A 20407-nucleotide genomic window follows, 5' to 3' on the forward strand; every position below is an offset into this window, starting at 1 on the left:
ATGGTGTTGAACAGTGTCGGTCCTACAGCCTCTGACCATGCAGTGGGAGAAAGCGTCAAAGGCTTTACAAGAGAGTTGAGAGAAACACCAGCCACACCTCTCTCTGCGACCACAAAGCTGATCTCTTCAACGCAGACAACAGGCAGGTCGGTCAAGCACCATTTCCCCTTTGTAAATTCACGCCGACCACTCCCCATCACCTTCTTGTCCGTCCTGGGATTGGCAGCGCTTTCCGGGAAGACTTCCTACATCACCGTCCACAGGAACAACACCAGGCTCACTGGCATCTCCTTACCCCGATCTTCCATCCTGATCTTCTTCAAGATAGGAGGGCAAAGAGCTGTGTACCAAGTATCAGGAACCGCGCCCAGGGGCTATGACCTGTCCGAGATAATTGAGAGGGGCCTCACAAGGCTATCGGACAGCTCCTTCCGCATTTGTGGCTACAACCCCTCAGGCCCCACGGACACGCGTCCACCCAGTCACACAGCAATCATTCCTACCACCCTTCCTCTTCTTCAGCAACAAGCACTGCTCACCTGACAAACTGCCCGCAAAACACTCACCTTGGCTCAACTGGGCCAGTCATCAACCCTTCGCCATACGTCTACCGCCACCAAGCCCTTGGCTCTGCAGCCATATGCAGCGTGCTCACCTCTAACTACCCATAGCAATGTCTAAATCCTCCTTCTGCCCATCACACGCCCTGCAGAGAAATGGCCTCACCCCTCGGCACTCACCCCAACTACAGACCCCAAAGGCCCTGGCTCACCTCCGCCCCTGCCTGCCGCTCCCACTGCCCCTCAGCCTCTCGCCACACTCACGGGCTGCTCTGAAACTCACCTGCCCTTGCAACGTGCCCCACATCTGTGTCACGCCAGAGCCCAGGCTGCAAACTTGCCGGCCCCTACGAAGGGCAGCGCTACGGAGGGGCCAACACAAGCCTTTGGCGAGCCTGGCAGGGCTCCCCACGGCACAGGGCTTGCGAGCTCTGAACCAGGGCTGCCGGGACAACGGCCTGCTCCTGCAAACAGCCCTCCTCTGACCCCTTGCACTGCCAGCCCCAGCCCCAGGGACGGCACCAAGGGGCCACGAGCCCACACAGGCAGCCTCCCTTCTCCCAGCTACAACCCCACCAGCAAGAGGGGCACCGAGACTCCCACAGAGCACACCCAAGGGGAAAGGCCAGGCCTAAAGACAGCCTTAGCGAGCTGGGAGCAAGGCAGAGAGGGACCGAACGCGATGGAAGGGGCAGCGTCTCACGCCTGGCACACCTCCAAAGACCAGACCAGCCTGCCAGGGCTCTGAGGAAACGGGGCCCACTCTTCACAACCCACCCAAAAACCACACCACACGACTGCCACGGGATGACCTCACTGATGACACCCCACCTCTCCTACGTTTTCCCAATGTCTGCAGAGCGCGATGGCACGTGCCATCAACCCCAAGCCTTTGAATTCTAATAGCCACACTTAAAAGCTGCCGCCAGGGTCAGACGGACACATCCTCAAGAGGAGGACGTGAAATTGGAGAATTGCGGCAAGGGAGACACACCCCGCCTCATTACTTGCATGGATGGACCATGCAAGAGCTGCTTGCTGCAAAATGACATCATGCACGAAGGCTGACTCACCCCTCGGGCGCTCAGCGACCAGCATAAAAGCCAGCCCAGCACCTCTCTCCCTCACACACTTCTCCCAACGCCTTCTCCTCCACCGTCAACAAGGTGAGACTCAACCCCCTTCCCCTCCTTCTCCTGCCCCGTCTCTTCCACCACGCTCTGCCCCCAGCCTCAGCAGCCCTGACCGCCACGCTCCCCCCGGACCCACACCGGGCCTCCCCACCCCCTCGCCCTCCTGCAACACCGCCCCTCGCATCCCCACGCCCCTCCGCTTCCTCAACACCCTCTCTTCCAGGGCCCCTCCACACCACAGACATGGCCTGCTACGACCTCTGCCGCCCCTGCGGACCCACCCCGCTGGCTAACAGCTGCAACGAGCCCTGTGTCCAGCAGTGCCAGGACTCCCGCGTCGTCATCCAGCCTTCTACCGTGGTGGTCACCCTGCCAGGACCCATCCTCAGCTCCTTCCCCCAGAGCACCGCCGTCGGATCCTCCTCATCGGCTGCCGTGGGCAACGTCCTCAGCTCCCAGGGAGTGCCCATCTCTGGTGGCTTCGGAGGCCTGGGCGGCTACGGCTTCGGAGGCCTGGGCTGCTTCGGCGGCAGAAGAGGCTGCAACCCCTGCTAAGGGCCCCTGACGCCAACCGCCCACACCCTGGAAGCCACGGCATGGATCGAGGATGCACCTCCATCCAGCATGTTGCTCGCACACGGGCTCAGTAACAACGGCTCCTTCTCTCAAGGCACAAAGCAAGCACCTTCTCACAAGCCAAAGACCACTGGGGACCTCCAGTGTGCTGCTCACCTCGTGGGGCGGGAAGATCTAGGAGCTCTGCCGAGATCTGTCTCACACAAGGGACCTCAGCTCACGGTCGCCCTCCTTGTACCTCAGAGTGGCTCCTTTCCATTTGCCGCTCCTGCCTTTTCGCTCTTTTTTTTGGTCTCTCAATAAAGTTCTCCTGCATCCCAGCCTGAGACGCCTCCTCTTCCTTTCTTCTCCCATGGCTCTTCCAACCTCACCCAGCACAAAGCCAGGCCTCCAGAGGCCATCGGGCTGGCTGCAAAGGGCCTACAAGACCTCTCTTAGGAAGTATGTCCCCAGCAGCAACATCACCACACACCGCCACGGCGGGCCTTCCAGCCCATGACACAACCCTTTCAGTTACCCAAACAAAGGCTGGGACACGCTAATGCACTTCTACCCATGCCTCTGACACAAGCTCCCTGTGGCGGCACACACTACACCAACCCTCTTCCCCACCACGACTCTCTGAGCAACACACCAAGCAGAAGCACAGCCAACAGAATCATTTAGCAAGGAACCTCTGCACATCATCTAGTTCAACACAAACTGCTCAAGGAGGCTCAGCGCCAGCAGGCTCTCCACAACCACGTCCAGTCAGGTTTTCAGCATCTCCAAGGACGGAGACTCCAACACCTCTCTGCGCAACCAGTTCCACTGCTTCACCACCCTCACACTGAAAAGGGGCTGCCTTCTCTGCCAAGGAAATGGCACGTCTTGTCAGCTTTCTCCATTCACCCTTGACCCGGCCGTGGGCACCGATGAGAAGAGTCTGACTCCCCTGTCCACGTTGCCCCGCCACACGCGATTTAGACACAGTGATGACATGTCCCCTGCGTGGGCTTCCCTCCTGGCTGAAAAGCCTCCCAGCTCTCTCCTCTCCTCCTCAGACCAAAGATGCTCCAGTCCCTTCAGCGTCTTGGTGGCCCTGCCTCCACTCGACTCGCCCCACCAAGGCCATGTCCTTCCTCCACCGGAGAGCCCTCAGCTGGACACAGGACTCCACACGGGGCCTCACCAGCAGCGAAGAGAAAGCAAGATCACCTCCCATGACCTGCTGAAAACGCTCTCCCAAGACCACCCTGAAGAATCTTGGCTTCTTCTGCGGCAAGCGCGCATTGCTGCCTCGCAGGCAGCTCGTTCTCCACCAGCACCACAAGATCGGGCTCAGTAAAGCTGGCGGCCCCCAGCACGTCCTGGGGCCCGGCGCGATTCCTCCCCAGATGCAGGACTTTCTGTCTCCTCCTGTTCAACTTCAGGAGATTCCTCTCTGACCTGATCACCAGCCTCTCCAGCTCTCTCGGTAAAGCAACACAGTCTTCCAGTGCCTCAGCCTCTCTTCCAGGTTTTGCATCATCTGCCAACTCGCTGATGGGGCACTCCGACACACTGCCCAGGACTTTGCTGATGGTGTTGAACAGTGTCGGTCCTACAGCCTCTGACCATGCAGTGGGAGAAAGCGTCAAAGGCTTTACAAGAGAGTTGAGAGAAACACCAGCCACACCTCTCTCTGCGACCACAAAGCTGATCTCTTCAACGCAGACAACAGGCAGGTCGGTCAAGCACCATTTCCCCTTTGTAAATTCACGCCGACCACTCCCCATCACCTTCTTGTCCGTCCTGGGATTGGCAGCGCTTTCCGGGAAGACTTCCTACATCACCGTCCACAGGAACAACACCAGGCTCACTGGCATCTCCTTACCCCAATCTTCCATCCTGATCTTCTTCAAGATAGGAGGGCAAAGAGCTGTGTACCAAGTATCAGGAACCGCGCCCAGGGGCTATGACCTGTCCGAGATAATTGAGAGGGGCCTCACAAGGCTATCGGACAGCTCCTTCCGCATTTGTGGCTACAACCCCTCAGGCCCCACGGACACGCGTCCACCCAGTCACACAGCAATCATTCCTACCACCCTTCCTCTTCTTCAGCAACAAGCACTGCTCACCTGACAAACTGCCCGCAAAACACTCACCTTGGCTCAACTGGGCCAGTCATCAACCCTTCGCCATACGTCTACCGCCACCAAGCCCTTGGCTCTGCAGCCATATGCAGCGTGCTCACCTCTAACTACCCATAGCAATGTCTAAATCCTCCTTCTGCCCATCACACGCCCTGCAGAGAAATGGCCTCACCCCTCGGCACTCACCCCAACTACAGACCCCAAAGGCCCTGGCTCACCTCCGCCCCTGCCTGCCGCTCCCACTGCCCCTCAGCCTCTCGCCACACTCACGGGCTGCTCTGAAACTCACCTGCCCTTGCAACGTGCCCCACATCTGTGTCACGCCAGAGCCCAGGCTGCAAACTTGCCGGCCCCTACGAAGGGCAGCGCTACGGAGGGGCCAACACAAGCCTTTGGCGAGCCTGGCAGGGCTCCCCACGGCACAGGGCTTGCGAGCTCTGAACCAGGGCTGCCGGGACAACGGCCTGCTCCTGCAAACAGCCCTCCTCTGACCCCTTGCACTGCCAGCCCCAGCCCCAGGGACGGCACCAAGGGGCCACGAGCCCACACAGGCAGCCTCCCTTCTCCCAGCTACAACCCCACCAGCAAGAGGGGCACCGAGACTCCCACAGAGCACACCCAAGGGGAAAGGCCAGGCCTAAAGACAGCCTTAGCGAGCTGGGAGCAAGGCAGAGAGGGACCGAACGCGATGGAAGGGGCAGCGTCTCACGCCTGGCACACCTCCAAAGACCAGACCAGCCTGCCAGGGCTCTGAGGAAACGGGGCCCACTCTTCACAACCCACCCAAAAACCACACCACACGACTGCCACGGGATGACCTCACTGATGACACCCCACCTCTCCTACGTTTTCCCAATGTCTGCAGAGTGCGATGGCACGTGCCATCAACCCCAAGCCTTTGAATTCTAATAGCCACACTTAAAAGCTGCCGCCAGGGTCAGACGGACACATCCTCAAGAGGAGGACGTGAAATTGGAGAATTGCGGCAAGGGAGACACACCCCGCCTCATTACTTGCATGGATGGGCCATGCAAGAGCTGCTTGCTGCAAAATGACATCATGCACGAAGGCTGACTCACCCCTCGGGCGCTCAGCGACCAGCATAAAAGCCAGCCCAGCACCTCTCTCCCTCACACACTTCTCCCAACGCCTTCTCCTCCACCGTCAACAAGGTGAGCCTCAACCCCCTTCCCCTCCTTCTCCTGCCCCACCTGCACCATCTCTTCCACCACGCTCTGCCCCCAGCCTCAGCAGCCCTGACCGCCACACTCCCCCCAGACCCACACCGGGCCTCCCCACCCCCTCGCCCTCCTGCAACACTGCCCCTCGCGTCCCCACGCCCCTCCGCTTCCTCAACACCCTCTCTTCCAGGGCCCCTCCACACCACAGACATGGCCTGCTACGACCTCTGCCGCCCCTGCGGACCCACCCCGCTGGCTAACAGCTGCAACGAGCCCTGTGTCCAGCAGTGCCAGGACTCCCGCGTCGTCATCCAGCCTCCCGCCGTGCTGGTCACCCTGCCAGGACCCATCCTCAGCTCCTTCCCCCAGAGCACCGCCGTCGGATCCTCCTCATCGGCTGCCGTGGGCAACGTCCTCAGCTCCCAGGGAGTGCCCATCTCTGGTGGCTTCGGAGGCCTGGGCGGCTACGGCTTCGGAGGCCTGGGCTGCTTCGGCGGCAGAAGAGGCTGCAACCCCTGCTAAGGGCCCCTGACGCCAACCGCCCACACCCTGGAAGCCACGGCATGGATCGAGGATGCACCTCCATCCAGCATGTTGCTCGCACACGGGCTCAGTAACAACGGCTTCTTCTCTCAAGGCACAAAGCAAGCACCTTCTCACAAGCCAAAGACCACTGGGGACCTCCAGTGTGCTGCTCACCTCGTGGGGCGGGAAGATCTAGGAGCTCTGCCGAGATCTGTCTCACACAAGGGACCTCAGCTCACGGTCGCCCTCCTTGCACCTCAGAGTGGCTCCTTTCCATTTGCCGCTCCTGCCTTTTCGCTCTTTTTTTTGGTCTCTCAATAAAGTTCTCCTGCATCCCAGCCTGAGACGCCTCCTCTTCCTTTCTTCTCCCATGGCTCTTCCAACCTCACCCAGCACAAAGCCAGGCCTCCAGAGGCCATCGGGCTGGCTGCAAAGGGCCTACAAGACCTCTCTTAGGAAGTATGTCCCCAGCAGCAACATCACCACACACCGCCACGGCGGGCCTTCCAGCCCATGACACAACCCTTTCAGTTACCCAAACAAAGGCTGGGACACGCTAATGCACTTCTACCCATGCCTCTGACACAAGCTCCCTGTGGCGGCACACACTACACCAACCCTCTTCCCCACCACGACTCTCTGAGCAACACACCAAGCAGAAGCACAGCCAACAGAATCATTTAGCAAGGAACCTCTGCACATCATCTAGTTCAACACAAACTGCTCAAGGAGGCTCAGCGCCAGCAGGCTCTCCACAACCACGTCCAGTCAGGTTTTCAGCATCTCCAAGGACGGAGACTCCAACACCTCTCTGCGCAACCAGTTCCACTGCTTCACCACCCTCACACTGAAAAGGGGCTGCCTTCTCTGCCAAGGAAATGGCACGTCTTGTCAGCTTTCTCCATTCACCCTTGACCCGGCCGTGGGCACCGATGAGAAGAGTCTGACTCCCCTGTCCACGTTGCCCCGCCACACGCGATTTAGACACAGTGATGACATGTCCCCTGCGTGGGCTTCCCTCCTGGCTGAAAAGCCTCCCAGCTCTCTCCTCTCCTCCTCAGACCAAAGATGCTCCAGTCCCTTCAGCGTCTTGGTGGCCCTGCCTCCACTCGACTCGCCCCACCAAGGCCATGTCCTTCCTCCACCGGAGAGCCCTCAGCTGGACACAGGACTCCACACGGGGCCTCACCAGCAGCGAAGAGAAAGCAAGATCACCTCCCATGACCTGCTGAAAACGCTCTCCCAAGACCACCCTGAAGAATCTTGGCTTCTTCTGCGGCAAGCGCGCATTGCTGCCTCGCAGGCAGCTCGTTCTCCACCAGCACCACAAGATCGGGCTCAGTAAAGCTGGCGGCCCCCAGCACGTCCTGGGGCCCGGCGCGATTCCTCCCCAGATGCAGGACTTTCTGTCTCCTCCTGTTCAACTTCAGGAGATTCCTCTCTGACCTGATCACCAGCCTCTCCAGCTCTCTCGGTAAAGCAACACAGTCTTCCAGTGCCTCAGCCTCTCTTCCAGGTTTTGCATCATCTGCCAACTCGCTGATGGGGCACTCCGACACACTGCCCAGGACTTTGCTGATGGTGTTGAACAGTGTCGGTCCTACAGCCTCTGACCATGCAGTGGGAGAAAGCGTCAAAGGCTTTACAAGAGAGTTGAGAGAAACACCAGCCACACCTCTCTCTGCGACCACAAAGCTGATCTCTTCAACGCAGACAACAGGCAGGTCGGTCAAGCACCATTTCCCCTTTGTAAATTCACGCCGACCACTCCCCATCACCTTCTTGTCCGTCCTGGGATTGGCAGCGCTTTCCGGGAAGACTTCCTACATCACCGTCCACAGGAACAACACCAGGCTCACTGGCATCTCCTTACCCCGATCTTCCATCCTGATCTTCTTCAAGATAGGAGGGCAAAGAGCTGTGTACCAAGTATCAGGAACCGCGCCCAGGGGCTATGACCTGTCCGAGATAATTGAGAGGGGCCTCACAAGGCTATCGGACAGCTCCTTCCGCATTTGTGGCTACAACCCCTCAGGCCCCACGGACACGCGTCCACCCAGTCACACAGCAATCATTCCTACCACCCTTCCTCTTCTTCAGCAACAAGCACTGCTCACCTGACAAACTGCCCGCAAAACACTCACCTTGGCTCAACTGGGGCAGGCATTGCCAGTCATCAACCCTTCGCCATACGTCTACCACCACCAAGCCCTTGGCTCTGCAGCCATATGCAGCGTGCTCACCTCTAACTACCCATAGCAATGTCTAAATCCTCCTTCTGCCCATCACACGCCCTGCAGAGAAATGGCCTCACCCCTCGGCACTCACCCCAACTACAGACCCCAAAGGCCCTGGCTCACCTCCGCCCCTGCCTGCCGCTCCCACTGCCCCTCAGCCTCTCGCCACACTCACGGGCTGCTCTGAAACTCACCTGCCCTTGCAACGTGCCCCACATCTGTGTCACGCCAGAGCCCAGGCTGCAAACTTGCCGGCCCCTACGAAGGGCAGCGCTACGGAGGGGCCAACACAAGCCTTTGGCGAGCCTGGCAGGGCTCCCCACGGCACAGGGCTTGCGGGCTCTGAACCAGGGCTGCCGGGACAACGGCCTGCTCCTGCAAACAGCCCTCCTCTGACCCCTTGCACTGCCAGCCCCAGCCCCAGGGACGGCACCAAGGGGCCACGAGCCCACACAGGCAGCCTCCCTTCTCCCAGCTACAACCCCACCAGCAAGAGGGGCACCGAGACTCCCACAGAGCACACCCAAGGGGAAAGGCCAGGCCTAAAGACAGCCTTAGCGAGCTGGGAGCAAGGCAGAGAGGGACCGAACGCGATGGAAGGGGCAGCGTCTCACGCCTGGCACACCTCCAAAGACCAGACCAGCCTGCCAGGGCTCTGAGGAAACGGGGCCCACTCTTCACAACCCACCCAAAAACCACACCACACGACTGCCACGGGATGACCTCACTGATGACACCCCACCTCTCCTACGTTTTCCCAATGTCTGCAGAGTGCGATGGCACGTGCCATCAACCCCAAGCCTTTGAATTCTAATAGCCACACTTAAAAGCTGCCGCCAGGGTCAGACGGACACATCCTCAAGAGGAGGACGTGAAATTGGAGAATTGCGGCAAGGGAGACACACCCCGCCTCATTACTTGCATGGATGGGCCATGCAAGAGCTGCTTGCTGCAAAATGACATCATGCACGAAGGCTGACTCACCCCTCGGGCGCTCAGCGACCAGCATAAAAGCCAGCCCAGCACCTCTCTCCCTCACACACTTCTCCCAACGCCTTCTCCTCCACCGTCAACAAGGTGAGCCTCAACCCCCTTCCCCTCCTTCTCCTGCCCCGTCTCTTCCACCACGCTCTGCCCCCAGCCTCAGCAGCCCTGACCGCCACGCTCCCCCCGGACCCACACCGGGCCTCCCCACTCCCTCGCCCTCCTGCAACACCGCCCCTCGCGTCCCCACGCCCCTCCGCTTCCTCAACACCCTCTCTTCCAGGGCCCCTCCACACCACAGACATGGCCTGCTACGACCTCTGCCGCCCCTGCGGACCCACCCCGCTGGCTAACAGCTGCAACGAGCCCTGTGTCCAGCAGTGCCAGGACTCCCGCGTCGTCATCCAGCCTCCCGCCGTGCTGGTCACCCTGCCAGGACCCATCCTCAGCTCCTTCCCCCAGAGCACCGCCGTCGGATCCTCCTCATCGGCTGCCGTGGGCAACGTCCTCAGCTCCCAGGGAGTGCCCATCTCTGGTGGCTTCGGAGGCCTGGGCGGCTACGGCTTCGGAGGCCTGGGCTGCTTCGGCGGCAGAAGAGGCTGCAACCCCTGCTAAGGGCCCCTGACGCCAACCGCCCACACCCTGGAAGCCACGGCATGGATCGAGGATGCACCTCCATCCAGCATGTTGCTCGCACACGGGCTCAGTAACAACGGCTCCTTCTCTCAAGGCACAAAGCAAGCACCTTCTCACAAGCCAAAGACCACTGGGGACCTCCAGTGTGCTGCTCACCTCGTGGGGCGGGAAGATCTAGGAGCTCTGCCGAGATCTGTCTCACACAAGGGACCTCAGCTCACGGTCGCCCTCCTTGCACCTCAGAGCGGCTCCTTTCCATTTGCCGCTCCTGCCTTTTCGCTCTTTTTTTTGGTCTCTCAATAAAGTTCTCCTGCATCCCAGCCTGAGACGCCTCCTCTTCCTTTCTTCTCCCATGGCTCTTCCAACCTCACCCAGCACAAAGCCAGGCCTCCAGAGGCCATCGGGCTGGCTGCAAAGGGCCTACAAGACCTCTCTTAGGAAGTATGTCCCCAGCAGCAACATCACCACACACCGCCACGGCGGGCCTTCCAGCCCATGACACAACCCTTTCAGTTACCCAAACAAAGGCTGGGACACGCTAATGCACTTCTACCCATGCCTCTGACACAAGCTCCCTGTGGCGGCACACACTACACCAACCCTCTTCCCCACCACGACTCTCTGAGCAACACACCAAGCAGAAGCACAGCCAACAGAATCATTTAGCAAGGAACCTCTGCACATCATCTAGTTCAACACAAACTGCTCAAGGAGGCTCAGCGCCAGCAGGCTCTCCACAACCACGTCCAGTCAGGTTTTCAGCATCTCCAAGGACGGAGACTCCAACACCTCTCTGCGCAACCAGTTCCACTGCTTCACCACCCTCACACTGAAAAGGGGCTGCCTTCTCTGCCAAGGAAATGGCACGTCTTGTCAGCTTTCTCCATTCACCCTTGACCCGGCCGTGGGCACCGATGAGAAGAGTCTGACTCCCCTGTCCACGTTGCCCCGCCACACGCGATTTAGACACAGTGATGACATGTCCCCTGCGTGGGCTTCCCTCCTGGCTGAAAAGCCTCCCAGCTCTCTCCTCTCCTCCTCAGACCAAAGATGCTCCAGTCCCTTCAGCGTCTTGGTGGCCCTGCCTCCACTCGACTCGCCCCACCAAGGCCATGTCCTTCCTGCACCGGAGAGCCCTCAGCTGGACACAGGACTCCACACGGGGCCTCACCAGCAGCGAAGAGAAAGCAAGATCACCTCCCATGACCTGCTGAAAACGCTCTCCCAAGACCACCCTGAAGAATCTTGGCTTCTTCTGCGGCAAGCGCGCATTGCTGCCTCGCAGGCAGCTCGTTCTCCACCAGCACCACAAGATCGGGCTCAGTAAAGCTGGCGGCCCCCAGCACGTCCTGGGGCCCGGCGCGATTCCTCCCCAGATGCAGGACTTTCTGTCTCCTCCTGTTCAACTTCAGGAGATTCCTCTCTGACCTGATCACCAGCCTCTCCAGCTCTCTCGGTAAAGCAACACAGTCTTCCAGTGCCTCAGCCTCTCTTCCAGGTTTTGCATCATCTGCCAACTCGCTGATGGGGCACTCCGACACACTGCCCAGGACTTTGCTGATGGTGTTGAACAGTGTCGGTCCTACAGCCTCTGACCATGCAGTGGGAGAAAGCGTCAAAGGCTTTACAAGAGAGTTGAGAGAAACACCAGCCACACCTCTCTCTGCGACCACAAAGCTGATCTCTTCAACGCAGACAACAGGCAGGTCGGTCAAGCACCATTTCCCCTTTGTAAATTCACGCCGACCACTCCCCATCACCTTCTTGTCCGTCCTGGGATTGGCAGCGCTTTCCGGGAAGACTTCCTACATCACCGTCCACAGGAACAACACCAGGCTCACTGGCATCTCCTTACCCCGATCTTCCATCCTGATCTTCTTCAAGATAGGAGGGCAAAGAGCTGTGTACCAAGTATCAGGAACCGCGCCCAGGGGCTATGACCTGTCCGAGATAATTGAGAGGGGCCTCACAAGGCTATCGGACAGCTCCTTCCGCATTTGTGGCTACAACCCCTCAGGCCCCACGGACACGCGTCCACCCAGTCACACAGCAATCATTCCTACCACCCTTCCTCTTCTTCAGCAACAAGCACTGCTCACCTGACAAACTGCCCGCAAAACACTCACCTTGGCTCAACTGGGGCAGGCATTGCCAGTCATCAACCCTTCGCCATACGTCTACCACCACCAAGCCCTTGGCTCTGCAGCCATATGCAGCGTGCTCACCTCTAACTACCCATAGCAATGTCTAAATCCTCCTTCTGCCCATCACACGCCCTGCAGAGAAATGGCCTCACCCCTCGGCACTCACCCCAACTACAGACCCCAAAGGCCCTGGCTCACCTCCGCCCCTGCCTGCCGCTCCCACTGCCCCTCAGCCTCTCGCCACACTCACGGGCTGCTCTGAAACTCACCTGCCCTTGCAACGTGCCCCACATCTGTGTCACGCCAGAGCCCAGGCTGCAAACTTGCCGGCCCCTACGAAGGGCAGCGCTACGGAGGGGCCAACACAAGCCTTTGGCGAGCCTGGCAGGGCTCCCCACGGCACAGGGCTTGCGAGCTCTGAACCAGGGCTGCCGGGACAACGGCCTGCTCCTGCAAACAGCCCTCCTCTGACCCCTTGCACTGCCAGCCCCAGCCCCAGGGACGGCACCAAGGGGCCACGAGCCCACACAGGCAGCCTCCCTTCTCCCAGCTACAACCCCACCAGCAAGAGGGGCACCGAGACTCCCACAGAGCACACCCAAGGGGAAAGGCCAGGCCTAAAGACAGCCTTAGCGAGCTGGGAGCAAGGCAGAGAGGGACCGAACGCGATGGAAGGGGCAGCGTCTCACGCCTGGCACACCTCCAAAGACCAGACCAGCCTGCCAGGGCTCTGAGGAAACGGGGCCCACTCTTCACAACCCACCCAAAAACCACACCACACGACTGCCACGGGATGACCTCACTGATGACACCCCACCTCTCCTACGTTTTCCCAATGTCTGCAGAGTGCGATGGCACGTGCCATCAACCCCAAGCCTTTGAATTCTAATAGCCACACTTAAAAGCTGCCGCCAGGGTCAGACGGACACATCCTCAAGAGGAGGACGTGAAATTGGAGAATTGCGGCAAGGGAGACACACCCCGCCTCATTACTTGCATGGATGGGCCATGCAAGAGCTGCTTGCTGCAAAATGACATCATGCACGAAGGCTGACTCACCCCTCGGGCGCTCAGCGACCAGCATAAAAGCCAGCCCAGCACCTCTCTCCCTCACACACTTCTCCCAACGCCTTCTCCTCCACCGTCAACAAGGTGAGCCTCAACCCCCTTCCCCTCCTTCTCCTGCCCCACCTGCACCATCTCTTCCACCACGCTCTGCCCCCAGCCTCAGCAGCCCTGACCGCCACACTCCCCCCAGACCCACACCGGGCCTCCCCACCCCCTCGCCCTCCTGCAACACTGCCCCTCGCGTCCCCACGCCCCTCCGCTTCCTCAACACCCTCTCTTCCAGGGCCCCTCCACACCACAGACATGGCCTGCTACGACCTCTGCCGCCCCTGCGGACCCACCCCGCTGGCTAACAGCTGCAACGAGCCCTGTGTCCAGCAGTGCCAGGACTCCCGCGTCGTCATCCAGCCTCCCGCCGTGCTGGTCACCCTGCCAGGACCCATCCTCAGCTCCTTCCCCCAGAGCACCGCCGTCGGATCCTCCTCATCGGCTGCCGTGGGCAACGTCCTCAGCTCCCAGGGAGTGCCCATCTCTGGTGGCTTCGGAGGCCTGGGCGGTTACGGCTTCGGAGGCCTGGGCTGCTTCGGCGGCAGAAGAGGCTGCTACCCCTGCTAAGGGCCCCTGACGCCAACCGCCCACACCCTGGAAGCCACGGCATGGATCGAGGATGCACCTCCATCCAGCATGTTGCTCGCACACGGGCTCAGTAACAACGGCTCCTTCTCTCAAGGCACAAAGCAAGCACCTTCTCACAAGCCAAAGACCACTGGGGACCTCCAGTGTGCTGCTCACCTCGTGGGGCGGGAAGATCTAGGAGCTCTGCCGAGATCTGTCTCACACAAGGGACCTCAGCTCACGGTCGCCCTCCTTGCACCTCAGAGTGGCTCCTTTCCATTTGCCGCTCCTGCCTTTTCGCTCTTTTTTTTGGTCTCTCAATAAAGTTCTCCTGCATCCCAGCCTGAGACGCCTCCTCTTCCTTTCTTCTCCCATGGCTCTTCCAACCTCACCCAGCACAAAGCCAGGCCTCCAGAGGCCATCGGGCTGGCTGCAAAGGGCCTACAAGACCTCTCTTAGGAAGTATGTCCCCAGCAGCAACATCACCACACACCGCCACGGCGGGCCTTCCAGCCCATGACACAACCCTTTCAGTTACCCAAACAAAGGCTGGGACACGCTAATGCACTTCTACCCATGCCTCTGACACAAGCTCCCTGTGGCGGCACACACTACACCAACCCTCTTCCCCACCACGACTCTCTGAGCAACACACCAAGCAGAAGCACAGCCAACAGAATCATTTAGCAAGGAACCTCTGCACATCATCTAGTTCAACACAAACTGCTCAAGGAGGCTCAGCGCCAGCAGGCTCTCCACAACCACGTCCAGTCAGGTTTTCAGCATCTCCAAGGACGGAGACTCCAACACCTCTCTGCGCAACCAGTTCCACTGCTTCACCACCCTCACACTGAAAAGGGGCTGCCTTCTCTGCCAAGGAAATGGCACGTCTTGTCAGCTTTCTCCATTCACCCTTGACCCGGCCGTGGGCACCGATGAGAAGAGTCTGACTCCCCTGTCCACGTTGCCCCGCCACACGCGATTTAGACACAGTGATGACATGTCCCCTGCGTGGGCTTCCCTCCTGGCTGAAAAGCCTCCCAGCTCTCTCCTCTCCTCCTCAGACCAAAGATGCTCCAGTCCCTTCAGCGTCTTGGTGGCCCTGCCTCCACTCGACTCGCCCCACCAAGGCCATGTCCTTCCTGCACCGGAGAGCCCTCAGCTGGACACAGGACTCCACACGGGGCCTCACCAGCAGCGAAGAGAAAGCAAGATCACCTCCCATGACCTGCTGAAAACGCTCTCCCAAGACCACCCTGAAGAATCTTGGCTTCTTCTGCGGCAAGCGCGCATTGCTGCCTCGCAGGCAGCTCGTTCTCCACCAGCACCACAAGATCGGGCTCAGTAAAGCTGGCGGCCCCCAGCACGTCCTGGGGCCCGGCGCGATTCCTCCCCAGATGCAGGACTTTCTGTCTCCTCCTGTTCAACTTCAGGAGATTCCTCTCTGACCTGATCACCAGCCTCTCCAGCTCTCTCGGTAAAGCAACACAGTCTTCCAGTGCCTCAGCCTCTCTTCCAGGTTTTGCATCATCTGCCAACTCGCTGATGGGGCACTCCGACACACTGCCCAGGACTTTGCTGATGGTGTTGAACAGTGTCGGTCCTACAGCCTCTGACCATGCAGTGGGAGAAAGCGTCAAAGGCTTTACAAGAGAGTTGAGAGAAACACCAGCCACACCTCTCTCTGCGACCACAAAGCTGATCTCTTCAACGCAGACAACAGGCAGGTCGGTCAAGCACCATTTCCCCTTTGTAAATTCACGCCGACCACTCCCCATCACCTTCTTGTCCGTCCTGGGATTGGCAGCGCTTTCCGGGAAGACTTCCTACATCACCGTCCACAGGAACAACACCAGGCTCACTGGCATCTCCTTACCCCGATCTTCCATCCTGATCTTCTTCAAGATAGGAGGGCAAAGAGCTGTGTACCAAGTATCAGGAACCGCGCCCAGGGGCTATGACCTGTCCGAGATAATTGAGAGGGGCCTCACAAGGCTATCGGACAGCTCCTTCCGCATTTGTGGCTACAACCCCTCAGGCCCCACGGACACGCGTCCACCCAGTCACACAGCAATCATTCCTACCACCCTTCCTCTTCTTCAGCAACAAGCACTGCTCACCTGACAAACTGCCCGCAAAACACTCACCTTGGCTCAACTGGGGCAGGCATTGCCAGTCATCAACCCTTCGCCATACGTCTACCACCACCAAGCCCTTGGCTCTGCAGCCATATGCAGCGTGCTCACCTCTAACTACCCATAGCAATGTCTAAATCCTCCTTCTGCCCATCACACGCCCTGCAGAGAAATGGCCTCACCCCTCGGCACTCACCCCAACTACAGACCCCAAAGGCCCTGGCTCACCTCCGCCCCTGCCTGCCGCTCCCACTGCCCCTCAGCCTCTCGCCACACTCACGGGCTGCTCTGAAACTCACCTGCCCTTGCAACGTGCCCCACATCTGTGTCACGCCAGAGCCCAGGCTGCAAACTTGCCGGCCCCTACGAAGGGCAGCGCTACGGAGGGGCCAACACAAGCCTTTGGCGAGCCTGGCAGGGCTCCCCACGGCACAGGGCTTGCGAGCTCTGAACCAGGGCTGCCGGGACAACGGCCTGCTCCTGCAAACAGCCCTCCTCTGACCCCTTGCACTGCCAGCCCCAGCCCCAGGGACGGCACCAAGGGGCCACGAGCCCACACAGGCAGCCTCCCTTCTCCCAGCTACAACCCCACCAGCAAGAGGGGCACCGAGACTCCCACAGAGCACACCCAAGGGGAAAGGCCAGGCCTAAAGACAGCCTTAGCGAGCTGGGAGCAAGGCAGAGAGGGACCGAACGCGATGGAAGGGGCAGCGTCTCACGCCTGGCACACCTCCAAAGACCAGACCAGCCTGCCAGGGCTCTGAGGAAACGGGGCCCACTCTTCACAACCCACCCAAAAACCACACCACACGACTGCCACGGGATGACCTCACTGATGACACCCCACCTCTCCTACGTTTTCCCAATGTCTGCAGAGTGCGATGGCACGTGCCATCAACCCCAAGCCTTTGAATTCTAATAGCCACACTTAAAAGCTGCCGCCAGGGTCAGACGGACACATCCTCAAGAGGAGGACGTGAAATTGGAGAATTGCGGCAAGGGAGACACACCCCGCCTCATTACTTGCATGGATGGGCCATGCAAGAGCTGCTTGCTGCAAAATGACATCATGCACGAAGGCTGACTCACCCCTCGGGCGCTCAGCGACCAGCATAAAAGCCAGCCCAGCACCTCTCTCCCTCACACACTTCTCCCAACGCCTTCTCCTCCACCGTCAACAAGGTGAGCCTCAACCCCCTTCCCCTCCTTCTCCTGCCCCGTCTCTTCCACCACGCTCTGCCCCCAGCCTCAGCAGCCCTGACCGCCACGCTCCCCCCGGACCCACACCGGGCCTCCCCACTCCTTCGCCCTCCTGCAACACTGCCCCTCGCGTCCCCACGCCCCTCCGCTTTCTCAACACCCTCTCTTCCAGGGCCCCTCCACACCACAGACATGGCCTGCTACGACCTCTGCCGCCCCTGCGGACCCACCCCGCTGGCTAACAGCTGCAACGAGCCCTGTGTCCAGCAGTGCCAGGACTCCCGCGTCGTCATCCAGCCTCCCGCCGTGCTGGTCACCCTGCCAGGACCCATCCTCAGCTCCTTCCCCCAGAGCACCGCCGTCGGATCCTCCTCATCGGCTGCCGTGGGCAACGTCCTCAGCTCCCAGGGAGTGCCCATCTCTGGTGGCTTCGGAGGCCTGGGCGGCTACGGCTTCGGAGGCCTGGGCTGCTTCGGCGGCAGAAGAGGCTGCAACCCCTGCTAAGGGCCCCTGACGCCAACCGCCCACACCCTGGAAGCCACGGCATGGATCGAGGATGCACCTCCATCCAGCATGTTGCTCGCACACGGGCTCAGTAACAACGGCTCCTTCTCTCAAGGCACAAAGCAAGCACCTTCTCACAAGCCAAAGACCACTGGGGACCTCCAGTGTGCTGCTCACCTCGTGGGGCGGGAAGATCTAGGAGCTCTGCCGAGATCTGTCTCACACAAGGGACCTCAGCTCACGGTCGCCCTCCTTGCACCTCAGAGTGGCTCCTTTCCATTTGCCGCTCCTGCCTTTTCGCTCTTTTTTTTGGTCTCTCAATAAAGTTCTCCTGCATCCCAGCCTGAGACGCCTCCTCTTCCTTTCTTCTCCCATGGCTCTTCCAACCTCACCCAGCACAAAGCCAGGCCTCCAGAGGCCATCGGGCTGGCTGCAAAGGGCCTACAAGACCTCTCTTAGGAAGTATGTCCCCAGCAGCAACATCACCACACACCGCCACGGCGGGCCTTCCAGCCCATGACACAACCCTTTCAGTTACCCAAACAAAGGCTGGGACACGCTAATGCACTTCTACCCATGCCTCTGACACAAGCTCCCTGTGGCGGCACACACTACACCAACCCTCTTCCCCACCACGACTCTCTGAGCAACACACCAAGCAGAAGCACAGCCAACAGAATCATTTAGCAAGGAACCTCTGCACATCATCTAGTTCAACACAAACTGCTCAAGGAGGCTCAGCGCCAGCAGGCTCTCCACAACCACGTCCAGTCAGGTTTTCAGCATCTCCAAGGACGGAGACTCCAACACCTCTCTGCGCAACCAGTTCCACTGCTTCACCACCCTCACACTGAAAAGGGGCTGCCTTCTCTGCCAAGGAAATGGCACGTCTTGTCAGCTTTCTCCATTCACCCTTGACCCGGCCGTGGGCACCGATGAGAAGAGTCTGACTCCCCTGTCCACGTTGCCCCGCCACACGCGATTTAGACACAGTGATGACATGTCCCCTGCGTGGGCTTCCCTCCTGGCTGAAAAGCCTCCCAGCTCTCTCCTCTCCTCCTCAGACCAAAGATGCTCCAGTCCCTTCAGCGTCTTGGTGGCCCTGCCTCCACTCGACTCGCCCCACCAAGGCCATGTCCTTCCTCCACCGGAGAGCCCTCAGCTGGACACAGGACTCCACACGGGGCCTCACCAGCAGCGAAGAGAAAGCAAGATCACCTCCCATGACCTGCTGAAAACGCTCTCCCAAGACCACCCTGAAGAATCTTGGCTTCTTCTGCGGCAAGCGCGCATTGCTGCCTCGCAGGCAGCTCGTTCTCCACCAGCACCACAAGATCGGGCTCAGTAAAGCTGGCGGCCCCCAGCACGTCCTGGGGCCCGGCGCGATTCCTCCCCAGATGCAGGACTTTCTGTCTCCTCCTGTTCAACTTCAGGAGATTCCTCTCTGACCTGATCACCAGCCTCTCCAGCTCTCTCGGTAAAGCAACACAGTCTTCCAGTGCCTCAGCCTCTCTTCCAGGTTTTGCATCATCTGCCAACTCGCTGATGGGGCACTCCGACACACTGCCCAGGACTTTGCTGATGGTGTTGAACAGTGTCGGTCCTACAGCCTCTGACCATGCAGTGGGAGAAAGCGTCAAAGGCTTTACAAGAGAGTTGAGAGAAACACCAGCCACACCTCTCTCTGCGACCACAAAGCTGATCTCTTCAACGCAGACAACAGGCAGGTCGGTCAAGCACCATTTCCCCTTTGTAAATTCACGCCGACCACTCCCCATCACCTTCTTGTCCGTCCTGGGATTGGCAGCGCTTTCCGGGAAGACTTCCTACATCACCGTCCACAGGAACAACACCAGGCTCACTGGCATCTCCTTACCCCGATCTTCCATCCTGATCTTCTTCAAGATAGGAGGGCAAAGAGCTGTGTACCAAGTATCAGGAACCGCGCCCAGGGGCTATGACCTGTCCGAGATAATTGAGAGGGGCCTCACAAGGCTATCGGACAGCTCCTTCCGCATTTGTGGCTACAACCCCTCAGGCCCCACGGACACGCGTCCACCCAGTCACACAGCAATCATTCCTACCACCCTTCCTCTTCTTCAGCAACAAGCACTGCTCACCTGACAAACTGCCCGCAAAACACTCACCTTGGCTCAACTGGGGCAGGCATTGCCAGTCATCAACCCTTCGCCATACGTCTACCACCACCAAGCCCTTGGCTCTGCAGCCATATGCAGCGTGCTCACCTCTAACTACCCATAGCAATGTCTAAATCCTCCTTCTGCCCATCACACGCCCTGCAGAGAAATGGCCTCACCCCTCGGCACTCACCCCAACTACAGACCCCAAAGGCCCTGGCTCACCTCCGCCCCTGCCTGCCGCTCCCACTGCCCCTCAGCCTCTTGCCACACTCACGGGCTGCTCTGAAACTCACCTGCCCTTGCAACGTGCCCCACATCTGTGTCACGCCAGAGCCCAGGCTGCAAACTTGCCGGCCCCTACGAAGGGCAGCGCTACGGAGGGGCCAACACAAGCCTTTGGCGAGCCTGGCAGGGCTCCCCACGGCACAGGGCTTGCGAGCTCTGAACCAGGGCTGCCGGGACAACGGCCTGCTCCTGCAAACAGCCCTCCTCTGACCCCTTGCACTGCCAGCCCCAGCCCCAGGGACGGCACCAAGGGGCCACGAGCCCACACAGGCAGCCTCCCTTCTCCCAGCTACAACCCCACCAGCAAGAGGGGCACCGAGACTCCCACAGAGCACACCCAAGGGGAAAGGCCAGGCCTAAAGACAGCCT

The 20407-nt window shown here is 59.7% G+C and overlaps 5 protein-coding genes across 5 annotated transcripts; all 5 read left to right on the forward strand.

Moving 5' to 3' along the window:
* The first annotated feature begins 1936 nt into the window (after window positions 1–1936).
* Window positions 1937–2248, forward strand: LOC138684637 (feather keratin-like). Its single transcript, XM_069778612.1, has one exon. It carries the CDS (start codon window positions 1937–1939, stop codon window positions 2246–2248), a length of 312 nt encoding a protein of 103 aa, XP_069634713.1.
* A 3517-nt stretch (window positions 2249–5765) lies between these two features.
* On the forward strand, window positions 5766–6086 carry LOC138684638 (feather keratin 2-like). Its single transcript, XM_069778614.1, has one exon. It carries the CDS (start codon window positions 5775–5777, stop codon window positions 6084–6086), a length of 312 nt encoding a protein of 103 aa, XP_069634715.1. The 5' UTR covers window positions 5766–5774.
* Window positions 6087–9604: 3518 nt separating this feature from the next.
* On the forward strand, window positions 9605–9925 carry LOC138684639 (feather keratin 2-like). Its single transcript, XM_069778615.1, has one exon. It carries the CDS (start codon window positions 9614–9616, stop codon window positions 9923–9925), a length of 312 nt encoding a protein of 103 aa, XP_069634716.1. The 5' UTR covers window positions 9605–9613.
* A 3196-nt stretch (window positions 9926–13121) lies between these two features.
* On the forward strand, window positions 13122–13773 carry LOC138684648 (feather keratin-like). Its single transcript, XM_069778636.1, has 2 exons — window positions 13122–13242; window positions 13442–13773. Exons 1-2 carry the CDS (start codon window positions 13122–13124, stop codon window positions 13771–13773), a joined length of 453 nt encoding a protein of 150 aa, XP_069634737.1.
* A 3196-nt stretch (window positions 13774–16969) lies between these two features.
* On the forward strand, window positions 16970–17612 carry LOC138684649 (feather keratin 2-like). Its single transcript, XM_069778637.1, has 2 exons — window positions 16970–17090; window positions 17281–17612. The coding sequence occupies exons 1-2, from the start codon at window positions 16970–16972 to the stop codon at window positions 17610–17612; spliced, it is 453 nt and encodes a 150-aa protein (XP_069634738.1).
* The last annotated feature ends 2795 nt before the right edge of the window (window positions 17613–20407 follow it).

This window comes from Haliaeetus albicilla, chromosome 3 (genome assembly GCF_947461875.1).
Source record: "Haliaeetus albicilla chromosome 3, bHalAlb1.1, whole genome shotgun sequence".
Taxonomy (NCBI): domain Eukaryota; kingdom Metazoa; phylum Chordata; class Aves; order Accipitriformes; family Accipitridae; genus Haliaeetus; species Haliaeetus albicilla.

Bases quoted from the DNA above. Each gene is read 5' to 3' on its own strand.
- LOC138684637 (XM_069778612.1), top strand. From the start codon at position 1,937: ATGGCCTGCTACGACCTCTGCCGCCCCTGCGGACCCACCCCGCTGGCT.
- LOC138684639 (XM_069778615.1), top strand. From the start codon at position 9,614: ATGGCCTGCTACGACCTCTGCCGCCCCTGCGGACCCACCCCGCTGGCT.
- LOC138684649 (XM_069778637.1), top strand. From the start codon at position 16,970: ATGACATCATGCACGAAGGCTGACTCACCCCTCGGGCGCTCAGCGACC. The intron at 17,091-17,280 runs GTGAGCCTCAAC...CCTCTCTTCCAG, and splicing joins TCTCCTCCACCGTCAACAAG to GGCCCCTCCACACCACAGAC.
- LOC138684648 (XM_069778636.1), top strand. From the start codon at position 13,122: ATGACATCATGCACGAAGGCTGACTCACCCCTCGGGCGCTCAGCGACC. The intron at 13,243-13,441 runs GTGAGCCTCAAC...CCTCTCTTCCAG, and splicing joins TCTCCTCCACCGTCAACAAG to GGCCCCTCCACACCACAGAC.
- LOC138684638 (XM_069778614.1), top strand. From the start codon at position 5,775: ATGGCCTGCTACGACCTCTGCCGCCCCTGCGGACCCACCCCGCTGGCT.